This window comes from Panthera pardus, unplaced genomic scaffold, assembly GCF_024362965.1.
Source record: "Panthera pardus isolate Hobbes unplaced genomic scaffold, ASM2436296v1 HiC_scaffold_8, whole genome shotgun sequence".
NCBI lineage: Eukaryota > Metazoa > Chordata > Mammalia > Carnivora > Felidae > Panthera > Panthera pardus.
The window spans coordinates 7,013,526-7,039,026 of NW_026527013.1; the positions used below are offsets into that span (position 1 = coordinate 7,013,526).

At 41.4% G+C, this 25,501-nt stretch overlaps 2 protein-coding genes and 1 pseudogene across 2 annotated transcripts; all 3 read right to left on the reverse strand.

Annotated features, from left to right (window-relative positions):
• Positions 1 to 1,208: 1,208 nt before the first annotated feature.
• On the reverse strand, positions 1,209 to 2,201 carry LOC109253940 (olfactory receptor 7E24-like). Its single transcript, XM_019427400.2, has one exon. It carries the CDS (start codon positions 2,199 to 2,201, stop codon positions 1,209 to 1,211), a length of 993 nt encoding a protein of 330 aa, XP_019282945.2.
• Positions 2,202 to 7,876: 5,675 nt separating this feature from the next.
• Positions 7,877 to 8,965, reverse strand: LOC128775431 (putative gustatory receptor clone PTE01). Its single transcript, XM_053896657.1, has one exon. It carries the CDS (start codon positions 8,963 to 8,965, stop codon positions 7,877 to 7,879), a length of 1,089 nt encoding a protein of 362 aa, XP_053752632.1.
• A 12,787-nt stretch (positions 8,966 to 21,752) lies between these two features.
• On the reverse strand, positions 21,753 to 22,379 carry LOC128775662 (olfactory receptor 18-like; annotated as a pseudogene).
• Between the last annotated feature and the right edge of the window lie 3,122 nt (positions 22,380 to 25,501).

A 25,501-nucleotide genomic window follows, 5' to 3' on the forward strand; every position in this document is an offset into this window, starting at 1 on the left:
AGATCTCCAACAACCAGCAGGGAGTTCTGGAGCTAAGATGATCTCTTAGAGTTGCCTGGAATTAGGGTAAAGGGACCAAATATTTGCACTCCCACACATAATCAGTCATCGGATGTGGGCTGCCCCAAGAAGGAGGCATGAGCTTGCTGAAGTAGATCCCTATAGAGGTTGATTGCTGAGGGCTGAGTATCACCCAACATTTGAAGCAACATGTCCCTTATTCCTGACACAAGATCTTTTTTTAAATTGTGGTAAAAGAACATAAAATTTACCATCTTAAGCAGTTTTCAGTACAGTGGCATGAAGTACATTCACACTGTTGTGCAGTCATCACCACCATCCAACTCTAGAACTTTGCTATCTTCCCAGACTGAAATTCTGAACCTACTAAACACTACCTCCCCGTCTCTCACTCCTCCAGACCCCAGCTCCCACCATTCTACTTTCTGTCTCTATGGATTCAACTACTTTATGAACCTCATATAAATGGAAGTATACAATATTTGCCCCTTTGCGTCGGGTTATGTAATAGGACTGGGGAGAAGTTAGATGGAATGGGAAGGAGAATTATCAGGAAAATTGGGAATCACCTCTGTTCTGGTAGTTCCTCTCCCATCTATTCCTTGGGAACCATACATCCCAATCTTCCTAGAGAAGTCCCAGGAAACTTGATACCTGTTGACTCAAACTCAATATTAATAGCGTCCCACTTCAATTTCAAAAAGAAATTAGTCATCCTACTCGCTCAAAAATCTGACCAAGGGCATTAAGGTGCCAAAATGTATCAGATGCCTTGGTCCTTAAGGTAGGGTTTAGAACCTCCCATCAAATTGGTGGGTGGATGGCGCGGGGGGGAGGAATCTCAGGAAAAGTATAGAAACAATAAATAACAAGAGACAGCTATGATTATTTTGCATTGATAGAAACAAGACTGCTCATGACCAAGAGTCCTGGGTAATGCAAAAGGAAAGTGAGAGAGATATATGGATATATACATAATCCTGCAGGGGTTATAATTTAAATGGGGAGCCCAAAATAATTTCCCAGTTCCATTAGAGCTATGCTAAGGGAAAAAATGTGTAAGCAAAAACCAGAGATCCATATAGGTACCTATACCATGTGACTGCACATCCAGAATGTCTTGTGCATGTTTGATTCGCTGCATTTTGCAGTGCAATGAACCGAAAAGGATAAGACACATGCTAAGATTAGTCTGTCCTGCTGATAATCCTCCACAGTGCTCTCTTGATATCCTTGTTTCTCAGGCTGTAGATGAAGGGGTTCAGCATTGGGGTGACCACAGTGTACATCACCGACGCCACTGCACCCTTCCTAGGGGAGGGGGAGACAGATGAACTGAGGTATACCCCAAGACCTGTTCCGTAAAACAAGCAAACAACTGATAGGTGAGAGCCACAGGTAGAAAAGGCTTTGCACTTCCCGCCTGTCGATGGGACTCTCAGAATGGAGGAAACAATTCGAGTATAAGAGCAAAGGATCCCTGAGAGTGGAACGCCACCAAAAATGGCCCCCATGAAATACATTAGTATGGTATTGATGGACGTATCAGAACAGGCAAGGTGGAGAAGTTGAGGTGCATCACAAAAGAAATGATGAATTTCCACACTTGTGCAGAAGGTAAGTTGTGACACCATCAAACAGTGAATCTGAGAGTCCAAAAGGCTGCTGAAAAATGACACGAGGACCAAAAAGCCACAGAGGCATGGGTTCATGATGACTGGGTAGTGCAGGGGGTGACAAATCGCCACAAAACGGTCATATGCCATCACAGCCAGGAGTAGATTGTCCAAACATCCAAATAGGAAAAAAAAGGATACCTGAGTTAGGCAGTCTGCATGGGTGATAGATCTACTGTGTGTTTGAATGTTCAACAGCATCTTGGGGATCGTAGTGGTGCTGAAACCAATGTCAGCCAAGGACAGGTTGGAAAGGAAGAAGTACATGGGTGTGTAGAGGTGGGGGTCAGAGCTGACAGCCAGGATGATGAGCAGGTTCCCCAGCACACTGACCAGGTACATGGACAGGAACAGCCCAAAGAGAAGGGGCTGTAGTTCCAGGTCATCTGAGAGTCCCATGAGGAAGAATTCTGAGACACCAGTTAGATTCTGTGGTTCCATGAAGATGGGACACCTCTTGAAAAAGAAGAGAGTGTTGAATAAACAAAACAAGTGTAGAGACATCCAGCTAAGTGTGAATATTTAGATTCAAGCAATTCATAAGTAACGCATTCACACTTGAGGATCCTACCTCCTGTTACCTTCAGCAACATTTCTCCATTGTAAACTCTTCTTAGAACTCTTTCCTTATTGGTGTCTTGGCAATTTACCTGTTTCTACATATACCCATCATGAAGACATTGAGCCAAAGAATGTTAGACAAGCATCTAAATATATAAACATAGAAATATTTAGGGGTGCCTGGGTGGCTCAGTTGGTTAAGCATCTGACTCATGATTTCAGCTCAGGTTATGATCTCATGGTGTGTGGGTTCAAGCCCCTCATCAGGCTCTGTACTGACAGCATAGAGCCTGCTTGGGCTTCTCTCTCTCCCTCTCACTCTGCCCCTCCCTTGCTTGTACTTTCTTTCTCTCTCTCAAAATAAATAAATAAACTTTAAAAAGAGAAATATTTAGTTATACTTGCTTTGGAACTCATATTTGTGGCCAGGAAAAGTTGAGTTTTCTTGCTATCCCTGCATGATCCCATTGCCCTCCTCACTTCAGCTGCCCAAAGGCAAACACTGTCACGAATGTGGCAGTATATTTTCCTTTCAATGTTTTCATAATATTAGTACTGATGTATTCATGAACAGTTTTCTTAAAAACTTACTTAACCCTGGGGCGCCTGGGTGGCTCAGTCCATCGAGCATCTGACTTCGGCTCAGGTCATGATCTCGTGGTTTGTGAGTTCGAGCCCCGCATCAGGCTCTGTGCTGACAGCTCAGAGCCTGGAGCCTGCTTCAGATTTTGTGTCTCCCTCTCTCTCAGCCCCTCCCTGACCTGTGCTCTATCTCTCTCTCTCAAAAACAAATAAAGCTCAAAAACAAATAAAGTTTAAAAGAAACCTTACTTAATACTATAATAATGCTCACATTGCTTTTTCATTCTCACCACAATAATGTGCTTTAAGTGTCTCTGTGAAGTACACACATCTATTTCAAGCACTTCAAATGATGCATAGTATTACCTGATGGATGACTTTATTTTATTTTTTCATTTCTTATTATAATATTCCTAATAAAATTCTTCTGCACACTTCCATATTATACAAGAATTTCTATACCATATAAGCAGAAAGGTGAAGAATTGTAAAAATCAATACATGTACAATTGTACTATTAATTATCTATATTTATTTTCCTAATAGAAAACGTAGACAAAAGCAACTTCATGCTTTTATTGTCAAGGTATAGAACTGGAAAGATGCCTGAAGTCTGTGTTGCCATGCTCTTTCATAGTAGATCCACATGAAAATTCTATTTTTGTCTAGGGAATAATATTTCCAAATCACAGATCTCCAAAATAGGCTGCCAAATGCATTACTCCTCATAAAAAAAATCCTATGATCTATAATATTCATATAGTAAAGGCCCCCGTAAACCCTAATTCACCCATTTCCCTAATTCACAGATGAAGTCACAAAATCTCAAGAGAAGGAATTGGTCATCCTCTTTCTGTTTTCTCATCTGGGACAAAAGCATGTGTGAAATTGAAGAAATCATTCCACACTGGTGGAGTGCACCGAGTCTTGGGATGGGAATCAGGACTTTGAGTCTCACATCTGTCACATACTAAATCTGGAGTATTTGCAAGCTCTCAACCTCTCCGTGCTGGTATCCCTCTAGGTATCACCTAGAAATGGGGAGAACAGTACCCATGTGGCACCTAACAGAGGTTTGTACTGGAAGGAAGAGAAGCACACAGAGAGAGCATTGAAGCCATATTGTCTATGCTCTGTTTCTGAGAACCAATGTAGGGTCTATTCAATATTGAACAGAGATCACTGTTGTCCTTGTCACCACTCTGTGCCAAGCAAAGTATAGACTCTGGGAAATCAGAAATGAATGCGATTCAGTCGTTTCCCTCCAAACGCTCAGTACCTACCTGCATAAGAACAACAACAACAACAAAAATGTTCTCTCGGGATCTCAGGAAACCCAAAACTTCCAATCACAGGATATTTAGTTGGATATATGGTGCTTAGCCTTGAGAATGACAGTAAAAACAATATTAATAATACCTAAAATTTACCTTGCCCTTACTATATGCATTCATCACATATTTAGTCACATGTACAGTGCTCATGTTAATTCTTACTCAGTGCAGTTGTATAAACCAGATCAAAGATATTAAGAGCTTACCCAGTCCCATACAGATAAAAAAGTAGAGCAGATAAGGTTCAAAATTCAATGGTGGGTCCCTGTTTCCATGAACTTCAGAGCATTTAAGGAGAAGTCCAGAGGTCGTTTCCAAAATCGCTAAGATATACCTTTGAACTGTTTCTTTCTGTTTTGTTGTTGTTGTTGTTGTTGTTGTTTGTTTGTTTGTTTGTTTGTTTGTTTTTTGGAGAGAGAGAGAAGCATGCAGGGGAGAGGGACAGAAAAAGGGAGAGAGAGAATCCAAAGCAGGCTGCATGCCCAGTGTTGAGCCCAATGTGGGGCTCAATCCCACTATTCTGGGATCGTGACCTGAGCGAAAATCAAGAGTCATACGCTCAACCGACTTAGCCACTCAGGCACCCCTGAACTCTTTATTTCTTAAGAATGGGATCTAACATACTGACTCTATCCCCTTAGAGATCAAGAGGGCCGAAATTACAAAAATGGAGGAGAAAGTGGAGTGTGAAGCAAAATCCAGGAGAAGGGGCAAGAGAGAGCTTCTCTGAACAGTCATGAGTTCTTTTTTTTTTTTTTTAATGTTTATGTATTTTTCAGAGCGGAAGACAGCGTGCGAGTGGGGAAAAAATATAGAGATGGAGACACAGAATTCGAAGCAGGCTCCAGGCTCTGAGCTGTTAGCCCAGAGCTCAATGCGGGGCTCAAACTCATGAGTCCTGAGATCATGACCTGAGCCAGAGTCTGACACTTCGCTGACCGAGACATCCAGGTGCCCCATGAGCGGACTGTTTATATGATCTCTACCTTCATCTCAACTATCTTTTCTATAGTTGATGCAGCTGGTGGCACCACTGCTCTCTGGTGTCTTCTACCATGAACCCCCAAAGGAAAGAGCACAGAGAGCAGGAGTCTCTTCCTGGAGTAACGGGAAAAAGACAGGCAGGGTGGATAAGCAGGAGTGAATACAGTCTAGGTGCCCTGTGAACAGAGTCTCACTGTCTGCATCTAAACATGACTTCATCCCTATCTATTCCAGGACCTGGTAAAACTTAAAAACTTTATGCATAGCAAAAACACAATCTTTCCAAAAAAGACATACAGACATGTGAGAAGATGCTCAACATCACTCATCATCAGGGAAATACAAATCAAAACCACCATGAGATACCATTCAACACCTGTCAGAATGGCTAAAATTAGCAACACGGGAAACACCAGGTGTTGGGAAGGATGTGGAGAAAAGGGAACACTCTTCACTGCTGGTGTAGCCACTCTGGAGAATAGTATGGAGATCCCTCAAAAAATTAAATATAGAACTACCCTATGATCCAGCAAATGCATTACTAGATATTTACCCAAAGAATATAAAAATACTAATTCAGAGGGATACATGCACTCTGATAACTATGGCATTATTATCCACGATAATAGTTATAGAAACAGCCCAAGTGTCCATCAATTGATGAATGGATAAAAAAGTCGTGAGATAGATATTACATACATATATATATATATATATATATATATATATATATATATATGTATATGTATATATGTATATATATATATATATATATATATATATATATATATATATATGTGTGTGTGTGTGTGTGTGTGTATTTCTCAGCCATAAAAAAGAATGAAATCTTGCCATTTGCAACAACATGGATGGAGCTAGAGCATTATGCTAAGTGACATAAGTCAGTGAGAGAAAGACAAATATAATATGCTTTCACTCCTATGTGGAATTTAAGAAACAAAACAAACAAGGAAAGGGGCAAAAAAGAGACAGAGGCAAGCCAAGAAACAGACTCTTAACTATAGAGAAAAAACTAGAAGGGAGGTGGTTGGGGGGATGAGTGAAATGGGTCATGGGCATTAAGGAGAGCACTTGTCACGATGAGCATTAGGTGACATATGAAATTGTGGAATCATTATACAGTACACCTAAAACGAATATTATGTTAACTATGATCACTAACTGGAATTTAAATTAAGCCTTAAAAATAAAAGTCGGTTGGACACAAAAAATAAATAAAATCAGGAAGTGAAAGAGAATGCTGTGCTCCTCTCCTTATCTCTGAAATGATGATAATGCATGTTGTTGTCTGTTGGGGATGGTAATGCAGATAAAAGGTAACAAGCTACATAGAAAACTTAACTCGGTGCCTGAAACTCGGAGTCCCAAGGTAAAAGTTTGTAACATTCTGGTTACTGTCATCATTGCCATCATCACCGTCATCATCAGCTTCATGATCATTTGCAGGACTTGTGGGCAGTTAAGAAGGACCAATTTCCTGCTCTGATGGGGAAGATGCCCACGGGACACAGAAATAACATGGGGGCAAAAATAGAAATCTAAATAAGAGTTCTTGGATCCGCACCAAAACCAATCACATTAGGTCTTTATAGGGCTGTGAGTTGAATCTTTCCATTTTGGTCCCCTCATGTCTGGCTATTCCAACCGCTCTAGTTGTCTTGATGAGGAGGAAACAATGCTCTTCCAGTCCCTTCTGCCTTCAGTCTCTCCCACTGCACTTACTACTCCTGGACTGTGCTGTGTCTCTGCTGGAGCAGGTCTGAGGAACGCAGATCCCACTGCCACTCCCCTACCTGGAACTGGGTGAGGACAGAGGCTTTGTTTCCAGGACTGGCAGGAACACAGATGCAGCTATGGGTCTCCTGGAGCAGACAACTCTGGGAGGAGGAGAGACATGTATGGAGCCCACTTAACTGGAACTGGCCACTAAAGGGCTGGAAAGCACGGGCTGATTGAGCCCAGTGCAGGGCTCAATCTCATGAAACCTGAGAACACTACCTGAGCCAAAATCACAAGTTGGACTCAACGGACTGAGCCACCTAGGGGTCCCAAGATTTTAGTTTTAGGTAATCTCTACACCCAATGTGAGTCTCGAACTTACAACCTCAAGATCAAGAGTTGCTCACTCTTCTGATTGACTCAACCAGGCACTCCATACTATGAGGATTTTAAAAGGCTTCTCAGATAGTCCAAATAGGAAGCCAAGATTATGGACCAGTGACATGCATTCTCTCACACAACCTGGATAAACAGATTTGACCAAAGCCAAACTTTTATGGATAATAGACATTATGGTGAAAATGGCTGAGAATTGTGTATCTATTTGAAAATGGAGTTGTGAATTTCTACAGGAAGCTCGGGTCATAGGTGACCAATCAGAAGATTCCATAGGTATAAAGAGATTCAATTGTGCAGTGATATTGGGATACATAGCGTCCTGGAATACTCCCATAATTCCATCAAAAGGGTGCCAAGATAAGCAATATTTAGAAATGACAAATCAAGAGGAATGGACCACGACCTACAAAAAATGTGACCAAAGAGGCATGCTTGCCAATTCCATATGTTTGGTTTGGCAATCATTTCTGATCAATAGGCACACACACAAAAAAAGCCCAAGTATTAAGACTAGGCTGTTCTGTTAAGGAGCCTCTGCAAGGCCCTCTTGATGCCCCTGTTCCTCAGGCTGTAGATGGACTAGGCTGTTCTGTTAAGGAGCCTCTGCAAGGCCCTCTTGATGTCTCTGTTCCTCAGGCTGTAGATGAAGGGATTGAGCATGGGAGCAACCACAGTATACATCACGGAGGCCACTGCATCCTTCCTGGAAGAATGTGAGACACTCGATCCCAGGTACACCCCAAGACCTGTTCCATAAAATAAGCAAACAACTGACAGGTGAGAGCCACAGGTGGAGAAGGCTTTGTACTTCCCACCTGTTGACGGGACTCTCAGAACGGAGGAAAGAATTCGTGTATAAGAGAAAAGGATCCCTGAGACTGGAATACCACCAAAGATGCCACCAATAAAATACATGAATATTTTATTGGTGGAAGTATCATTACAGGAAAGCTTGAGGAGTTGAGGAGGGTCACAGAAGAAATGGGGAATTTCCACGTTTGTGCAGAAGGTAAGTTGTGACACAACGAGGCATTGCAGCTGAGAGTCCAGAAGGCTGATCAAAAAAGACACCAGAATCAGCAGGCGACAGAGGCGGGGGTTCATGATGACTGGGTAGTACAGAGGATAGCAAATAGCTACAAATCGATCATAGGCCATCACGGTTAAGAGTACACTGTCCAAACAGCCAAAAAGATTAAAGAAAGACAACTGAATCAGGCAGCCCGCATGGGAGATCACTCGGTTATGAGTCTGAATGTCCAAAATCACCTTCGGGACTGTGGTAGATGTGAAACCGATGTCAGCCACGGACAGGGTGGAAAGGAAGACGTACATGGGGGTATGGAGGTGGGAGTCAGAGCTGACAGCCAGGATGATGAGCAGATTCCCTAGCATGGTGACCACATACATGGACAGGAACAGGCTGAAGGTTAGAGTCTGCAGTCCTGGATCATCTGAGAACCCCAGGAGGAGGAACTCCAACACATCTGTTAGATTATCTGGTTCCACAGAGCAGAGACAGCTTTTGGAAAATAAATGAGAGTTTACATAACAGAAACAAGGATACAGGAATCCATCAGTGTGGCTATACTTTGGATGCATGCAATTCACAAATAAAGTATTCACACTTGAGGGAAATTTAGCAACATTTGTCAGTTGTGACAACATACTCTTCCTACAACTCTTTTCTCATTGTCCTTTGCTCCATTCACCTGTTTCTATGTGCACCCACTTTGGAAAGATGGAGCTAAAGAAATTAGAGATGCCAAGGATACTTACAGATTTAAAATTCCATAAACACACTAACATATCAGTACCCTCCTTAAAGGAAACAAAAGGAATAAGAAATGTCATTCTCCCTTAAAAGATTGTTCTAATCTAAGGGCACTAATTAGCAGTCAAAAGTACGTTATTTCATCTAAATGCAGAGAAATTACAAACACCCTAAAGAACTATGTAATAAAGTGTCTGACTCCATATTTTGTGGTGATATTTGACTGCAAACGGTGGTCAAGGCTCTCTTTACCCCATCTGCCCAACACCTGGGCCTACTGATAAAAAAAAAACCCGGGTCCTCCAGTTATAAGTGAGTTCTAAGGATGTGATGTACAGCATGTTAACTATAGTTAATAATACCGTGTTTCATATTTGAAAGCTGTTAAGAGTAGATCTTAAAAGTTCTCATTACAAGAAAAAAAGTTTTGCAGGGCACCTGAGTGGCACAGTCGGCTGAGCACCCAACCCTTAATTTCGGCTCAGGTCATGATCCCAGAGTCATGGGATCAAGCTCTGCATCCAGCTCTGCATTGAGTATAGAGCCTGCTTAAGATCCTTTCTCTCCCTCTGCCCCTCCCTTGCCTGCCTGCTCTCTCTTTCTCTCTCTCTCTCTCAAAAAAAAATTGGAACTATGTATTTGATGGAAGCTAACTAGACCGTAGTGATCCTTTTGTAATATGTATAAATTTTGAATCATTATGTTGTATACTTGACCCTAATATGTTATATGTCAATATATCTCAAAAAACAAACAACAAAAAAAGCAAGCCAGGCAGCCTGGGTGCTCCCTCCTTTAGAGACAGTGAAACATTCAAACCTCACAAGCACATATGCAGGAAATCTCTCTCTCTCTGAACTCACACCATAGCCACAATACAAAATCCAAGCCAATCACTTTCCTTGAACTTTTGTGCCATTTCATTTTTTTTAAATTTACATCCAAATTAGTTAGCATATAGTGCAACAGTGATTTCAGGAGTAGATTCCTTGGTGCCCCTGACCCATCCTGCCTCCCACAACCCCTCCAGTAACCCTCAGTTTGTTCTCCATATTTATGAGTCTCTCATGTTTTGTCCCCCTCCCTGTTTTTAGATTATTTTTGTTTCCCTTCCCTTATGTCCATCTGTTTTGTCTCTTAAAGTCCTCATATGAGTAAAGTCATATGATTTTTGTCTTTCTCTCACTGAATAATTTCACTTAGCATAATACCCTCCAGTTCCATCCACGTAGTTGCAAATGGCAAGATTTCATTCTTTTTGATTGCCCAGTAATACTCCATTGTATATATATATATATATACCATCTTGTGCCATTTCAGACCAGTTTAGAAAGCCTGCTATGCTTTCCCTAAAGGGAGATCTTTATGAAGAATAAAACATTTTATAACCTCTTGTATGTGTGGCATTATCAGCCTCAACATCCAAGCCAAATTTTGAATAGGAGTCAATCCTATTTCTGCAGTGTCCTATTGATGCAGTGACTAGGGCATGAGGCAGTGACCACCACCAGACGAGGTCTTTCTTCTCTTGTTCTGGCTTGCTCACTGGCTCTGCTTCCTCATGGCAAGCGTGCACTCTGGACTGTGCTGCACTGTGATGCATTTCTTGAGCCCTTCCAATCCTTTCTTACAGATCCAAATGACCTAATTTAGAAGTGTCAATAATCACTTAGTTGTTAGAGACAAGAGTATGGGATGCAGTCTCTTTCTTTTAACATTTATCTTTGCGAGGGGAGCTAGCACAAGTGGGGGAGGGGTAGAGAGAGGGGGACAGAGGATCTGAAGCATGCTCTGTGCTGACAGGCTGACAGCAGTGAACCTGATGTGAGGCTCGAACTCACCAAGCACAAAATCATGACCTGAGCCTAAGTCAGATGGACGCTCAACCGACTGAATCACCCAGGTACCCCAGGATTGGGTCTTTTCTTAATGTGGCCCTGGGTCATGTGTCTTGGCCCAGACCTATCCATGTCTTAGAATGAAGCTGTGACTGACATTAGGGTTGAGGAAAGGCTCTTACCCTGACTGCTGTGTGTTTCAAACCAGCATTGGCCTCTATGGGTGCTCAAGGGAAAGAGTACACCCTGTGCAAGATCTAGGTCCATTGGGTGGTTGCACATGGAAGTGTCATTGGAGAGATAGAGAGGGAAAGAGAGACAGAGGGAGGGAAATAAAGGAAGAAGGGGAGAGGGGAGAGGAAGGAAGGAGAAGGAGAAGAAAAGCAGTCATCGTGTGTCATATGAGGTCTGCATTCCTAAAAACAGGCTGGGACCTTTCAATACCTCTGCTGTTCCTGTTGCCCATGCCTTTGTCACAACAAAGATCCAGACCCTCAGGGTTAATGGGAGAAACATCCATAGCATCCCTGTAGCACAGTAAAGAGGTTAGTGTAGACCTGGCTTAGGCATGGGGTATATAAGCCCTATAAAACAATCATCATCATGGAAGAGGCCCCTCATCATGAAGATCCTGGCTTGAGGCTCTCTGGAGAAAGAAATTTACAAATATGAGCAGGATGGAGAGGACCTCCTTTGAAATATATACAGTGTTTAAAAATAAAGAAAAAAAAAGAAGAGAAAGAAAGAAACTTGCATATGGGGAAGGAGACAAAAAATAGAACAGGTATACAACTTGATCCAATTAGAAATCTGAAATGTACTAAAATACTTTATAGAACAAAAAATAAAAAGGTGCTGATTGGCTTTGCATCTCTTCACACGGGTTCTGAATTAACTTTAATATCTGCTGAAATGCACCAGTTGGCAAACTTCATGTTCTCAATCAATACAGGGGTTCAGGTTACAGTCATTTCTTGGGATCCCATTAAATTTAAACAACGTGCCCTCTAGAATCTTGGGGAGGAGGTTCTTGAACATAAGAACAGTGAACAAACATGTATGCTTCACCTTCACCATTAAAACTATTGCCTTGCCCTGAAAGGTCCCACAATGGGCATGAACACTTTGAGCCTATGAGTAGTAAACTAAAGTTGAATTAAGTCTTTGGCACTGTATAGGAAAAACCCATGCACCTTTTCACCTCCTCCAATTCTCCATTATTTTACACAGAAGACTTTCGCCCCACACTAAGCAATTCTCTACAAGAGCTGAATGTCCTACAGTTTAACTCAGTTCTGACACTATCTGCCTGGAGTGTCAGATCCCAGAGGATAAGGGCTCAGTCTCACAAGACTGCTCCCACCCCACTTCAGATGCCAGTTGAGACTAGTATGTCCGTCATGTTCTGGCCAATTTCTGTCTGATTTGGCTACAAACCAGGGGTTCCCATGGCCCCTTCCTCAGGGTTTGGTTAATTTGATTTGTCACTCTGGAAGAGTGCTTGGAGGAAACCACTGAATCTCATTCATTTGTCATACAGGACATCCCTGGAAGAAAAGAAAACTTAGACAGGAAAGCCTCTAGTGTGTGGAAGCCATATTGACTACAATGTCTTCCTGTGAACTAACAAAGGGTAATCAATATTATATATATTATATGTATATATAATATACATAATACATATACATACACATACACTATGCTAACCACAGTGTAGGTGCTGAGGAATGAATGAGGCTCAGTTGTTTCCTGCTGACATTCTGCCTGGAGTGACCTAGAAGGAAAAAGGAAAGGTTGAGATGTTGCTTGGTTTTCGTTTGTTTGTTTGTTTGTTTGTTTTAATATTTTCCTTCACCAACTATGTCAAAAAATATTATAATTTCACCAATAAGCAACATTGAGATATTTTATATTCTTTTTTGAACATCTTCAAAACCTGGTATCTTGTATGGGCAGAACATGTCAATTTGGACCACTCACATTTCAAGGGCTCACAAGCCACATGAAACTAAATTGTACGGAAAGACATTGCCCACACCCTGTGCCTTGTGAATAGAGAGTCTTGATACTCAGATCCAAACCTGACTTCACCCCTTTTGACCCCAGGACTTGGTGAAAATAAATAAGAATGCTGTGCTCTTTTCCTCAATTGTACACCTGTGTTTTGGGAAGGATTATGTACATGAAAATAAAAAGCTGTATAGCACAAAGTTCACAGCCTGGCACATGGAGACTCTCAATAAAGTTTTGTAGAATGGCTACTCTCCTCATCACCATCATGATTACCGTCATCACAGTCATGATCCTTTTGGAGTGCTGAGGGAACAATTTGGAGACATCCATTTCTTGCTCTCATGTGAGTGTGGCATATGGAAGCTAGAAATGGTGTTGGAGGAGAGCAGAATTCTGAATGAGATTCTGAAATTCCCAACAGGAAAAAGAACATCAACTTCATAGGCCTCTGAGCTGAAACTTTGCCTATGGCTGTCCTCCCATCTGGCCAGCCCCAGCTTGTCTTGCTGAGGAGGAAACAGTTCCCAACAGTCCCTCTTCCATCCACCATCTTCCTGGACACTCACTGGTCTGTGCTATACCTCTGCTGGGTCATGACATAGGAGTTTGGATCCATCCTCCCCTCCTGCCTGGTAAGTGATGATGGCTGAGGTTTTGTGCTCAGGACTGGCAGGAAGACAGCCTCACGCATGAATCTTCTTCTGCAGATGATGACTCTTGGAGGAGAAGACACAGTATGAATCCTAACGGAATTGCCATCCAGAAAGGCTGGAGGCACTGGCTAATTATTTACTCCTGTATGACCTTGAGAGCTCAATGCACAGAGCTCATAATTAGCAAAATTGGTCCATGCTATCCCACTCTCTGAGGACTTCCTAATAACAGAAGAATAAAATGAGAAAAGTGACTGTAGTTAGAAGGGTCTAGGCCCTTCTTCCTCTCTGGAGAAAGCTCATCTGTCTGTACACTATCCTTCTGACTTCTAATTTCAAGGATCTTAATATAAAATACAGACTCTTTTTTTTTTTCAATTTAATGTATGGCTTTTTGACTTTGACATCTACAAATCGATTATGTCAGTCATGTAAATTAGGGAGAATTTGGTTTTCTACAACAAGAATCAGAGGCTATTTCCATCTTCTAAGTTAAAATTTATGTTCCTAAGAGGAACTTCCTTTTTCCCATTTTTAGGGGGTTCCCTTATTTAAATGACAGCCCAAGTTCTAATTTTTCTGTTTCTTTGATGTATGTTGGCATATTAAGCACTATTAATTTTTATATGTTTATTTATAACTTGCTACTTCTCTTAAATAAACAAGAGTATCTAACAAGACTGCAATGAGTGTGCCAGCTAGAGTTACAGTCCCCTCAAAGTTTGACTGGGAGAAGACCTGTTTCCAAGCGCACTCACATAGCTGTTGGAAGGATGGACTCCCCGTTGGCTGTTGGCCAGAGGTATTCTTCAGGTCTCTGCCACATGGGTCTTTCATGGGGAAGCAACATAGCAGCTGGCTTCCATCAGGATAAGCAGGCAGGTGACAAGGAAACTACAGACAGGAAGTTGAAAGCCAGAGTCTTTTTGTACCCCAGTCTCAGAAGTGACATCCCATCAGTGTTGCCATGTTGTGTTGGTTGGAAGCAAGTCACTAGGCCCAGGACACACTTCAGGGGATAAGTCTCCACATTGGTATAAATCCAGGAGGTGGAGGTCTTTGGGAACATATGACAATCTACGCACCATGCAGGTCCCACCCTTTTTCAGGACATTGGTCTTAAATACCACAAGACTCTGAAGATGTCTCTCTGCTTCCCAACACAGCCCACAACCCATAACACCAAAAGACTCTCAACAAAATTCCTCTGCAAAAGATCTGACATGTGAGTAGAAATGGCCACTGATTTGGTATTTCTGCAGACCCCACCATGTTGCTTCAGGACATGAAGCTAATATAGTTTCTCTTCTACCACCAGGGTCCCTCCATTGACATCACACCAAGCTGAGCCGTTCTGTGCTCAAATTTAACAAACCCCCCCGGTAGTTTCTGATTTCTGCACATTGAGAAGAATTCATTTGCCCTCGAATGTATTTTCTTTACATTACTTTGTGTTCACAAATACTAACATTTAAATAAATGGCCTGTTGAGGGGCGCCTGGGTGGCTCAGTCGGTTAAGCGCCCGACTTCAGCTCAGGTCATGACCTCGAAGTTGGTGAGTTCAAGCCCCGCGTCAGGCTCTGTGCTGACCGCTCAGGGACTGGAGCCTGCTTCAGATTCTGTGTCTCCTTCTCTCCCTGCCCCTTCCCCACTTGTGCTCTCTCTCTGTCTCTCAAAAATAAGTAAATGTAGGGGCACCTGGGTGGCTCAGTGGGTTGAGCGTCTGACTTCAGCTCAGGTCATGATCTCACACTCCGTGAGTTCGAGCCCCGTGTCTGGCTCCGTGCTGTCAGCTGGAGAGCTGGAGCCTGGAGCCTGCTTCAGATTCTGTGTCTCCCTCTCTCTCTGTCCCTCCCCTGCTCATGCTCTTTCTCTGTCTCAAAAATAAATTAATAAAAACATTAAAAAAATTTAAAAAAAAATAAGTAAATGTAAAAAAATTTTTTTTAAATAAATGGCCTGTTGGTTTTTTTCTGGGTGACAAAATAAATTGTGTGAAAATATTGGTCCCTCACAACCTGCCACAGCCTATCATGTGGTTCTCCCAGTTCATAGGACTCTGGATGAGTAACTCAGAGAATGGTTTGTCATTAACTGATGCAAAGAAAAATCAATTAATCCAAGATGGTGAAGAAGCAACCCTGGCCTCTGCCACACCCACCCGAGAGATCAATAATTAACCATCCATGAGTAAAAACAGCTCTGGAAGAGCTCAGGAGTCTACTTAAGAAACTTCAGCAAACAGTGACTAACCACACAAAAGGGAATAACCTGAGAATAAGGTTAACACAAGAATAACTACACAAAAGGGAAGAAAGAATAGCTTCATTTTGCCTGCATCATTCCATCCCTCAGCTAGCACTGCTCAGCACCAAGAGGGTATTCATCAGCCAGAAGAGCTCCTCTCAAAAGGAAAGGGAGAGTAGGGTGAGTGACCAGTTTGCCCAGACGTTCAGGGCTCTGCACAAAGGACCTGCTTCTGGTATACCCCACCCAGAGAATGGCAAAGCTTGCACATATAGACGCAGCTAGAAACAAGGAAGAAGTGTAAGCACTACCAATATCAACCACAAGCAGGTATGGTAATGACATAAAAATAGACACAGAAACCAATAGTACAGACTCAACAGCCCAGAAATAAACCCCTGCATATATAGTCAACTAATATTTAACAAGAGAACCAAGAACACTCAATGGGGAAAGGATATTCTTTTCAAAAATTAGTGTTGGGAAGGAGCATCTGGGTGGCTTAGTTGATTCACTCTTGATTTCAGCTCATGTTTTGCAAGATGGAGCCCCGTGTTGGGATCTGCACTGAAAGCATAGAGCCTGCTTGGGATTCTCCCTGCCTCTCTCTCTGCCCCTACCCAACTCACACTCTGTCTCAAAAGAAAAAAAAATTTTTTTTGGAAAACTAAATTACTACCTGCAGAGGAATAAAATTGGACCCTTATCTTACACTACTCACAAAAACGAACTTGAAATGGGTTAAAGATTTAAACAGAGGACCTGAAAACATAAAACTCCTAGAAGAAAACATAGGGGAAAAAACTCCTTCACATTGGTCTGGCAGCAATTTCCTAAACAGGACACCAAAAGCACAAGCAACAAAAGCAAAAATGAATAAGTGGGACTACATCAAAGTAAAAAGCTTCTGCACAGCAAAAGAAACAACAAATGCAAAAGCAACCACAGAATGGGAAAATGAGAGGACATATTTGGAAATCATATATCTGATAAAGAGTTAATATCCAAAATATATAAAGAACTCACACAACTCAAGGACTAATAATAATAATAAATGGGCAGAAGAACCAAGCAAGCCGTTTTCTAAAAGTAGACTAACAAATAACCAATGGGTGCATGAAAGTGCTTGACATCACTCATCATTAGGGAAATGCAAATTGAAACCACAATGAGATATCAACTCAGACCTGTTAAAATTACTGTCTTCAAAGACACTATAACAGATGTTTGCAAAAGTAGAGAAAAGGGAACCCATGTGCACTTTTGTGGGAATGTTCATCAGTACAAACACGATGGAAACGGCATGTGGGTGTCTCAAAGTATTGAAAATAGAACCAGCATATGATCCAGCAACCCCACTTCCAGGTATATTTTCAAAAGAAATTAAAACAGGATCTCGAAGAGATATCTGTGCTCCCATGTTCATTGCAGCATTATTCACATTAGCCAAAATACAAAAATAATCTAAATGTCCTTCAACAGACAAACAGATAAAGAAGATGCAATATGTATCCATACACACAAAAGAGAATATTAGTCAGCAAAAAGAAAGAAGTAAATTTGGGGTGCCTGGGCGGCCCAGTGGGTTAAGTATCCAACTCCTGATCTTGGCTCAGGTCACGATCTCATGGTTCGAGTGTTCAAGCCCTGTGTTGGGCTCTGCAATGACAGCATGGAGCCTGCTTGGGATTCTCTCTCTCTCTTCCTCTTTCTCTGCCCCTTCCCTGCTCACTTGCTCTCTCTCTCTTTCTCTCTCAAAAATAAATAAATAAACATTTTTTAAAAAGAAAGAAACAAGCAAATTCTGCCATTTGCAACATAGATGGACCTTGAGGACATGATGCTAAGTGAAATAAGTCAGAGAAAGACAAACACTGCATACTCTCTCTTATATGTGGAATCTAAAACAACCAAACTCAAACAAACAAAAAGGAAACAACTGGTTACCAGGGGATAGAGGGTAGGGAAAATAGGGATATGTTGGTCAAAGGGCACAAACTTTCAGCTATCAGATAAATAAATTCTGAGGATCTAATGTACAGCATGATGACTGTACTATATCATATACTTGAAAGTTGCTGAGAGAGTAGATCTTAAATGTTCTCACCACAAAAAAGAAATGGTACTTATGTGATATATGGAATTGTTAACTAACTCTGTGGTCGTAAATCACTTTGCAATATATCAGTGTATCAAATCAATACACTGTACATTTTAAACTTACACAATGTTGTATGTCAATTATGTCTCAATAGACTTGAGAAAAGAAATCTATCAACCTTAGGATATAATGATGATAATGATATCTATATTTATTGAGTTCTTACCATGAGCATATTGTCTTTTTATTTTTACTTTTCTTTAAATTATTTTGTTAATGTTTATTTATTTTTGAGAGAGAGAGAGAAATGTATGAGTTGGGGAGGAACAGAGAGAAAGGGAGACACAGAATGCGAAGCAAGCTCCAGGCTCTGAGCTGTCAGCACAGAGCCCGACGTGGGGCTTGAACTCATAGACTGCGAGATCATGACCTGAGCTGAAGTTGGACACTTAACTGACTGAGCCACCCAGGTGCCCCCCCCCTTTTTAATCCCAGAGTCTTTTTAATCCTAGAGTGCTTCCAGCTAAATATTACTTAAAATGAAGGATCAGAGGCCATCAAAGTTATAAAAATATATCCCAGCGCACTCAGCTAATGAGTTAGCTGATGGTGAAGCCAGAGCTGATGTTACAAGTCAAATTTTGGCCTACAAAGCCTGTATGTTGGAACTATACACTGGCCTGTCAATATACTACAACAATCTGCCCTATCGATCCCTTACTATATCCTAAATTGTGTTCTATCATTACATTTGATGATATCTTCTCAATCAGCCTCTCATTTAGATGCTCTTATTATCATAACTCTACAGATAAGAAATTAAATAGAAATATGTTATGTATCATACTCAAAGTCACACTGTTTGTAGCATCAAGTTACTTATAAATTACTGGAATGTTTATTTAAATTAACTTCCTTAATGTTATAATAAGAATTACCATATACCATCTGACTGGTCCATGGCAAAATTATATATAATTATTGCATGGCCTCAGAGGATAAACACTGTTGCACTTAATTTGCTGCTGAGGATTCTGGGGCTCAGAAAGGAACTTTGACTTACTAATTTGCAAATTTCTGAGCCAATACCAGGCCATGGAGTATTTTCTTATCCCACATTTTTTTCTATTATCTGTGTTTCCTATTCTTTTTTTGGGTTTTGGGGTGGTTTGTTTTTTTTTTTTTGATGTTTATTTATTTTTGAGAGAGATACAGAGTGTGAGCATGGGAGGGGGAGGGGCAGAGAGAGAGGGAGATACAGAATCCAAAGCAGGCCCCAGGCTCCAGGCTGTCAGCACAGAGCCTGATGCAGGGCTCAAACTCATGAACAAGATCTTGACCTGAGCCGAAGTCAGACACTCAGCTGACTGAACCACCCAGTCTCCTTCTGTGTTTCCTATTCTAATCAACTGTTGTCAGTCCACATTTACATGGCTGTATGAATCTTCCAGTCTTTTCCCATGCTCAGCACTCTTCTAAATCTAAACCTAAAAACAAACAAACAAAACCAAAGTGCTGCCACTGGGTAGAGTCTACCATGTGACAAAAAAAGCAGCATCACTTTCCCCCTTACCAAGGTTCTTTGGCCATCACTTAGGTCTGCATAAATGGATAGGCAAGTATAGAAATGCGGTAATTTGTCTTGGATGGTAACTTCCCGCTAACTGTTTTGGCTTCATCATCGGTCAATTTCATGCCTTTCTCCAATATCAAGTTCCTTATCCATGTAGTTGGTAGATGATTTACCATAGAGGTAAAAGACAGGGTAAATTAAAGGAACTTTTGGACAGGTTTTCAGAGAACCAAGATTACTACCAATAAACTACGTATGACATTTCTAAGGAAAGATGGATACCAAATGGAGCCCAAAGACTGATTTATCAGTGACAGAAGACAAGACGGGAAGGCAAAAAGTGAAGTCCTAAACAGGCTGTTTGTTACCAGACAAAGAAAAGAGCTCACCTTTGCTGACAACATAAACCTTTGCTGCTGAGGATTTTTTAAAAAGGAGGACAAAGTACAATTTATTTATGATGAAATTTGTGACTTTATAATCCTCAGACACCACTAGAGCCACTCATCTACTGGAAATAGGATTCCAGGACTTAGATCTCAGTTGTACATTCCTAAATCTATATTTAAAACCACCTTTATTTTATGAGCTCATTATGCAATATTCCAACTGCACACAACTTATTACACACCTTTCTCCTCATGTTATAATTTAACATTCAGGGTTCGGTCAAGAAAAAAAAATCAATGGATTGTTTTAATAAAGAGAATTAAGTGTAGGTGGTTGAGTAAATAGCTACTTCAGGACAAAGCTAAAGATGGGAAAATGTGGTGACAGATGGAAGCCAATAAATACCAAGGGCTTAGGGTTTTTAGAGGTAGGAGTGAACTTTACTTAATTTTAGAGTGTAATATAATTTGCTGACCATTATTAAAAATATGTAACTACGCATTTTTCATTTTTTTAATGTTTGTTTATTTTTGAGAGAGATAGAGACAGAGCATGAGTGGGGAGAGGGGGAGAGAGAGAGGGATACACAGAATCCAAAGCAGTCTCCAGACTGAGCTGTCAGCATAGAGCCCAATGCAGGGCTTGAACTCATGAACTGTGAGATCATGACCTGAGCCGAACTTGGACACTCAACCGAGTCACCCAGGTGCCCCCAAATTATGCAACAACTCTTAACTGTAGAGAACAGACTGAGGGTTGCCGGAGGGGAGGTGGGTGGGGGGATGGGCTAGATGGATGATGGGTACTAAGGAGGGCACTTGTTGTGATGAATCACCAAATTCTACACCTGAAACTAATATTGAACTATACATTAACTAACTGGAATTTAAGTAAAATTTTGGGAAAAAATATATATATATGGAAAACAAAGCAGGAATTTCAAGAGACCCACTTTAGCATTACAAGATAAGTATAGAAGGATGAGTTTGGAGCAGAAAGAGTTAAAAACCAGCACAAAGGAAAAGCTTATAGTGTTGAAGGACAATATATTTGAAGAAACCCATTGCTACGAGCTACAGTACGTTTTTTATAACTTAGCCTTTTGAGCTTGATCTCTTTAGCAACTCACAACTAAACCATCTTGGGTGCTTTTCAAAAAATCCTCATACCTAGACACACACCTGTCCAACTAAATCAGAATCTCTGGTGATGAGACTCAGTCATCATTAGTTATAAAACTTCTCAGCGTATTCTATAAAATCCATGATTGGGGGGTGCCTGCGGGGCTCAGTCGGTTAAGTGTCCACCTTCAGCTCAGGTCATGATCTCACCATTCATGAGTTTGACCCCACATTGGGCTCCGCACTGACAGTGCAGAGGCTGCTTGGGATTCTATCTCCCCCTGTCTGTTCCTCCTCCACTTGTGTGCTCGTGTTCTCTCTCTCTGTCAAAATAAATAAACTTAAAAAAAAATCCAAGATTGAGGACCAGTAATGGCATATTTAGACATTACCTGGATAAATAGCTTTGACAGATGCAAAATTTGTATGCAAAATAAACAGAAACCATGGGAAAGGATATAAATTTTAGGTACATAAAAGGAAGAATGCACCCTGGATACCAGGGTCATTGAGGAGAACTTCTCACGTATTCATTATGATGTACAAAGCGTCCCAGAATACTCCTCCAATCCAATTAAAAACAAATTTTAAAAAATAGTATTCATGTATGAAACATGAAGAGGAATGAAAACCATGAGACTGAAAAAATAATGGGGCCCAGAAAGCAGTATTTGCTGATCTACATGTTTGGTTTGGCTGATTTTTTCAACACACACTTCAAAAAGGAATGCACACATACTGAGATTAACCTATTCTTCTGAGTGACCTCCATAGGGCACTCTTGATGTCCCTGTTCCTCAAGCTGTAAATGAAGGGGTTCAGCATGGGGGTGACTACGGTGTACACAACTGAGGCCACCATATCCTTCCTGGGAGAAGGCAACAGTGCTGATCCAAGGTATACTCCAATAGCCGTTCCATAAAATAAGCAAACAACTGACAGGTGAGAGCCACAGGTGGAGAAGGCTTTGTACTTCCCACCTGTTGATGGGATTCTCAGAATGGAAGAAACAATTTTATAGTAAGAGAAAAAGATCCCTGAGATAGGGACAAAGCCAGAGATGACACCAACAAAATACATGACTATGTTATTGGTGAAAGTGTCAGAGCAGGCAAGGTTGAGGAGTTGAGAAGGGTCACAGAAGAAATGAGAAATTTACACATCCTTGAAACAGGTAAGTTGCAACACGATTAAATTGTGCAACAGGGAGTCCAAAAGGCTAACACAAAAGGACACCAAAACTAAGAAGCCACAGAGATGTGGGTTCATGATGACTGAGTAGTGTAGAGGATGACAGATGGCCACAAATCGGTCATATGCCATTGCAGTCAGAAACATACCATCCATACATCCAAAAAGGGTAAAATAGGAAATTCAAAAGGATAAAATAGTAAATCCAAAAAGGATAAAATAGTAAAGGATAAAAATAGTAAATTCTCAAGATCCATTAATTCCAGGTATATGCCCCCTAAAATTTAAGGCAGAAAGTCAAATAGATTCTTGCTGAAGTTCATCCCAGCATTAACCACAATAGCCGAAGGATGAAAATAGATGAATAAACAAAATTTGATATATACATACAATGAAATATTATTCAGCCCTAAGGAATGAGATTCTGATACATGCTGCAACATGGTTGAATCTTGAAAACATGCTAAGTGAGATAAGTCAGACACAAAAGGATAAGCACTTTATGAGTCCACTTATATGAGGTACCTAGAATGGGCAAAGTCATAGAGACAGAAAGTAGAATAGGGGTTTTCAATGGTTGGGAGAGGGGGAATGTGGAATTTGTTTAACGGGGACAGTGTGCTATTGGAAATGATGATAAAGTTCTGGAAATGGATAGTGGTGATGGTTGTACAACATTGTGAATGTTCTTAATGCCACAGACTTGCACACTTAAAAATTCTTAAAATGGAAAATGTCATTATATACATATTGTGGAGATATATATCTATCTATACCTATATATTTGTACCTATCTCTACAATAAAATATAAATAAAAATAAAGTAAAGTAAAATTGTTGTAAATTTTTTTCAAAGTACATTCTCAGCCTCTTCCCCTGGAGATATTGACTATGTATGTCTGGAATAAGGTGGAAAGTTATACATTAACAAGAGCCCAAGGTGATACTTTTGATATAGCTTACATTTTGAAACTACCCTAGGGCAACTATTCTCAAAATAGTGTCCTAGAGACCAGCAAAATTTAGAGGTTGTGAAAAATCCAAATTGTCAGGCCCAAAGCCAGACATATTGAGACAGAAACTTGGAGACGGAACTCAGAAATCTATTGAAATAAAAGGGGCACCTGGGTGGCACAGTCAGTTAAGAGTCTGACTCTCGATCTCAGCTCAGGTCATGATCTTGCAGTTCGTGAGTTCAAGCCCCACAATGGACTCTGTGCTAATAGTGTAGAGCCTACTTGGGATTCTGTCTCTCCTTCTCTCTGCCCCTCCTCTGCTTGTTCTCTCTCTCTGTGTCTCTCAGAATAAATAAATAAACTTAAAAAATAAAATAACTTAAAACTAAATCTAGTTAAACAAATATTCAAGGTCATCCTGGCACAGGCCAGAAGTTTGAGAACCATTACCCAAGTGACTCCTGGGATCCTTCATTACTCAGCCATCTGCCTGATGTGAATACTACAAGTCAGTTGTCTTCAGGAGGAGATCTAAGAAACACTGGAAAAATTCTTCCCAGTGAAAAGGGACCCAGAAGAGAGGTGTCACAGCTGGCCCCACTATTACTCTCCTAGGGATAAGGAATTGGCAGGTCAGAGACCCTTTCCTGTGTGGTCCCTGCCTATTAGGAGTCAAATTGATCAGGGAATGGAAAATCCATTGATCAATTTGTCTAACAAGCTTCACAGGGGGTTCAGTCCCCAGGGCCACCAAACCTGTAACATATCAACTTATAGTCACCAAGGCCCATGTATCACTCCCAAGATACCCATGCCTTTGGCAGGAAAAATCAGACACACCCTGCATTGCATGCCTGGCTCTGTATCCCTTCTCTTTGGGGAAACAAATCTTTCTTCATTGCCCACCCTCCATGAGAGAACAAGATGCAGGGGAGTCAGCCCCAGTGGTGAGCCCACATTGCCAAGCATACATAGCCCAGTAAGTGTTGTGGGAAATAGAGAAAAGAGGTGGTTGGGTAGAAAGGGCATTGACTACTATTAAGCCTGTGGCAGGGACACCCCCATGGTATGCATGCAGGAGGAGCTCTAGGGGCCAATTTTTTGGGAGGGTGAATGGCTACCCTACCATTGTTAGTGAGCTTTTACTTTGCTTGCATGTTATTTGGGTGGATGGTTGATGGAGATTATAGGGTTGAGGAGGAAGAGTTAAGCCCCCAGTCTGCTCTTGGATACCACAGCACTATCCAGGACCACACCGTGTAATGGCACAGTTACCAGTCGGAAGTGCACAAATGGATGCCCCCAGGTACTGATAGATTATTAGGTCTTTGACTATGCAATATGGGTCTTCTCTTATTCTTTACTCCATCGCCTGGCCCCAAAACTCCAGAGACTTCACCTTCACTCAGACCAGATAAATCCTTTCTGAATCCTTCTTTACCACCTTCATTTGCTGGGGAACATACCCTGTTTCTCTGTAAGGACCTGTCCCTCCATTCCTTCTTCACCTTCATCTGTGGTCCTCATAGAGATATTCAAGAGTGAAGAGTCTGTGTTCCCTGGTATCTAGGGCTGCAGTGTATAAAGACGTGCACACGATGGATGTGGGAGGAAGAGCAAAGCACACAGGAAGGTCCAATGTCCAGTCCCCTCTTGACACCCTCCCCTTCAGCTCTGGAAACATTCTGGAAGACACTGATTTCACATATCCCTTCCTCATAGTTTCACTTGATTCCTCTTGGGTGTCAAGTCTCACCCTTATCTAGAAACATGGAATCATTAGTAAGACATGGGAACAATTTATTCACCTCTTCTCTTTGTTCCTCTTCCCAAAAATTGGTGACGTGGTCCCTTCAACTTTAATGAGGTGAGTATTCCCAACCCCATTCCCTTTGACCCTAGTTTGCCTGCCTTAAATCTATCTTTCACTCCAGGCACCAGGGAAAATCGTGATATGGATCATGTTACTCCTTCAGTCACAGTCCTTACATAGCCCCTATCCTTTTATCCATTGTTTTTTTTCAAGGTTCCCAGAGATGTGGCCCCCGCTCTTCTCATTAACCTCATTCTTCACCATTTCCATGTCCCATTTTGTGTTGCAACAAATTGCTAGGAGCACACTGTCCCATGCAGCTTTTTGCTTATGGGCTTTTTTCCTTGCTGCCTTCTCTGCCAGAAAAGCCCATGCTCAATCATCAACCTAGACAACTCCTTGCCCACGGATCTGTTCCTCCAGGAATCCTTCCTTGACTGCATCACTTCAGGCTGTATTTGTGGTTCCTTTCTCGACTTCACTCTGAAGACTGCATTTACCTTAGCTTTTAAGTCACTGTATTACGATGACTG

Coding starts and splice junctions, on each gene's coding strand:
- LOC109253940 (XM_019427400.2), bottom strand. CDS start 2,201: ATGTCTCTACACTTGTTTTGTTTATTCAACACTCTCTTCTTTTTCAAG.
- LOC128775431 (XM_053896657.1), bottom strand. CDS start 8,965: ATGTTGTCACAACTGACAAATGTTGCTAAATTTCCCTCAAGTGTGAAT.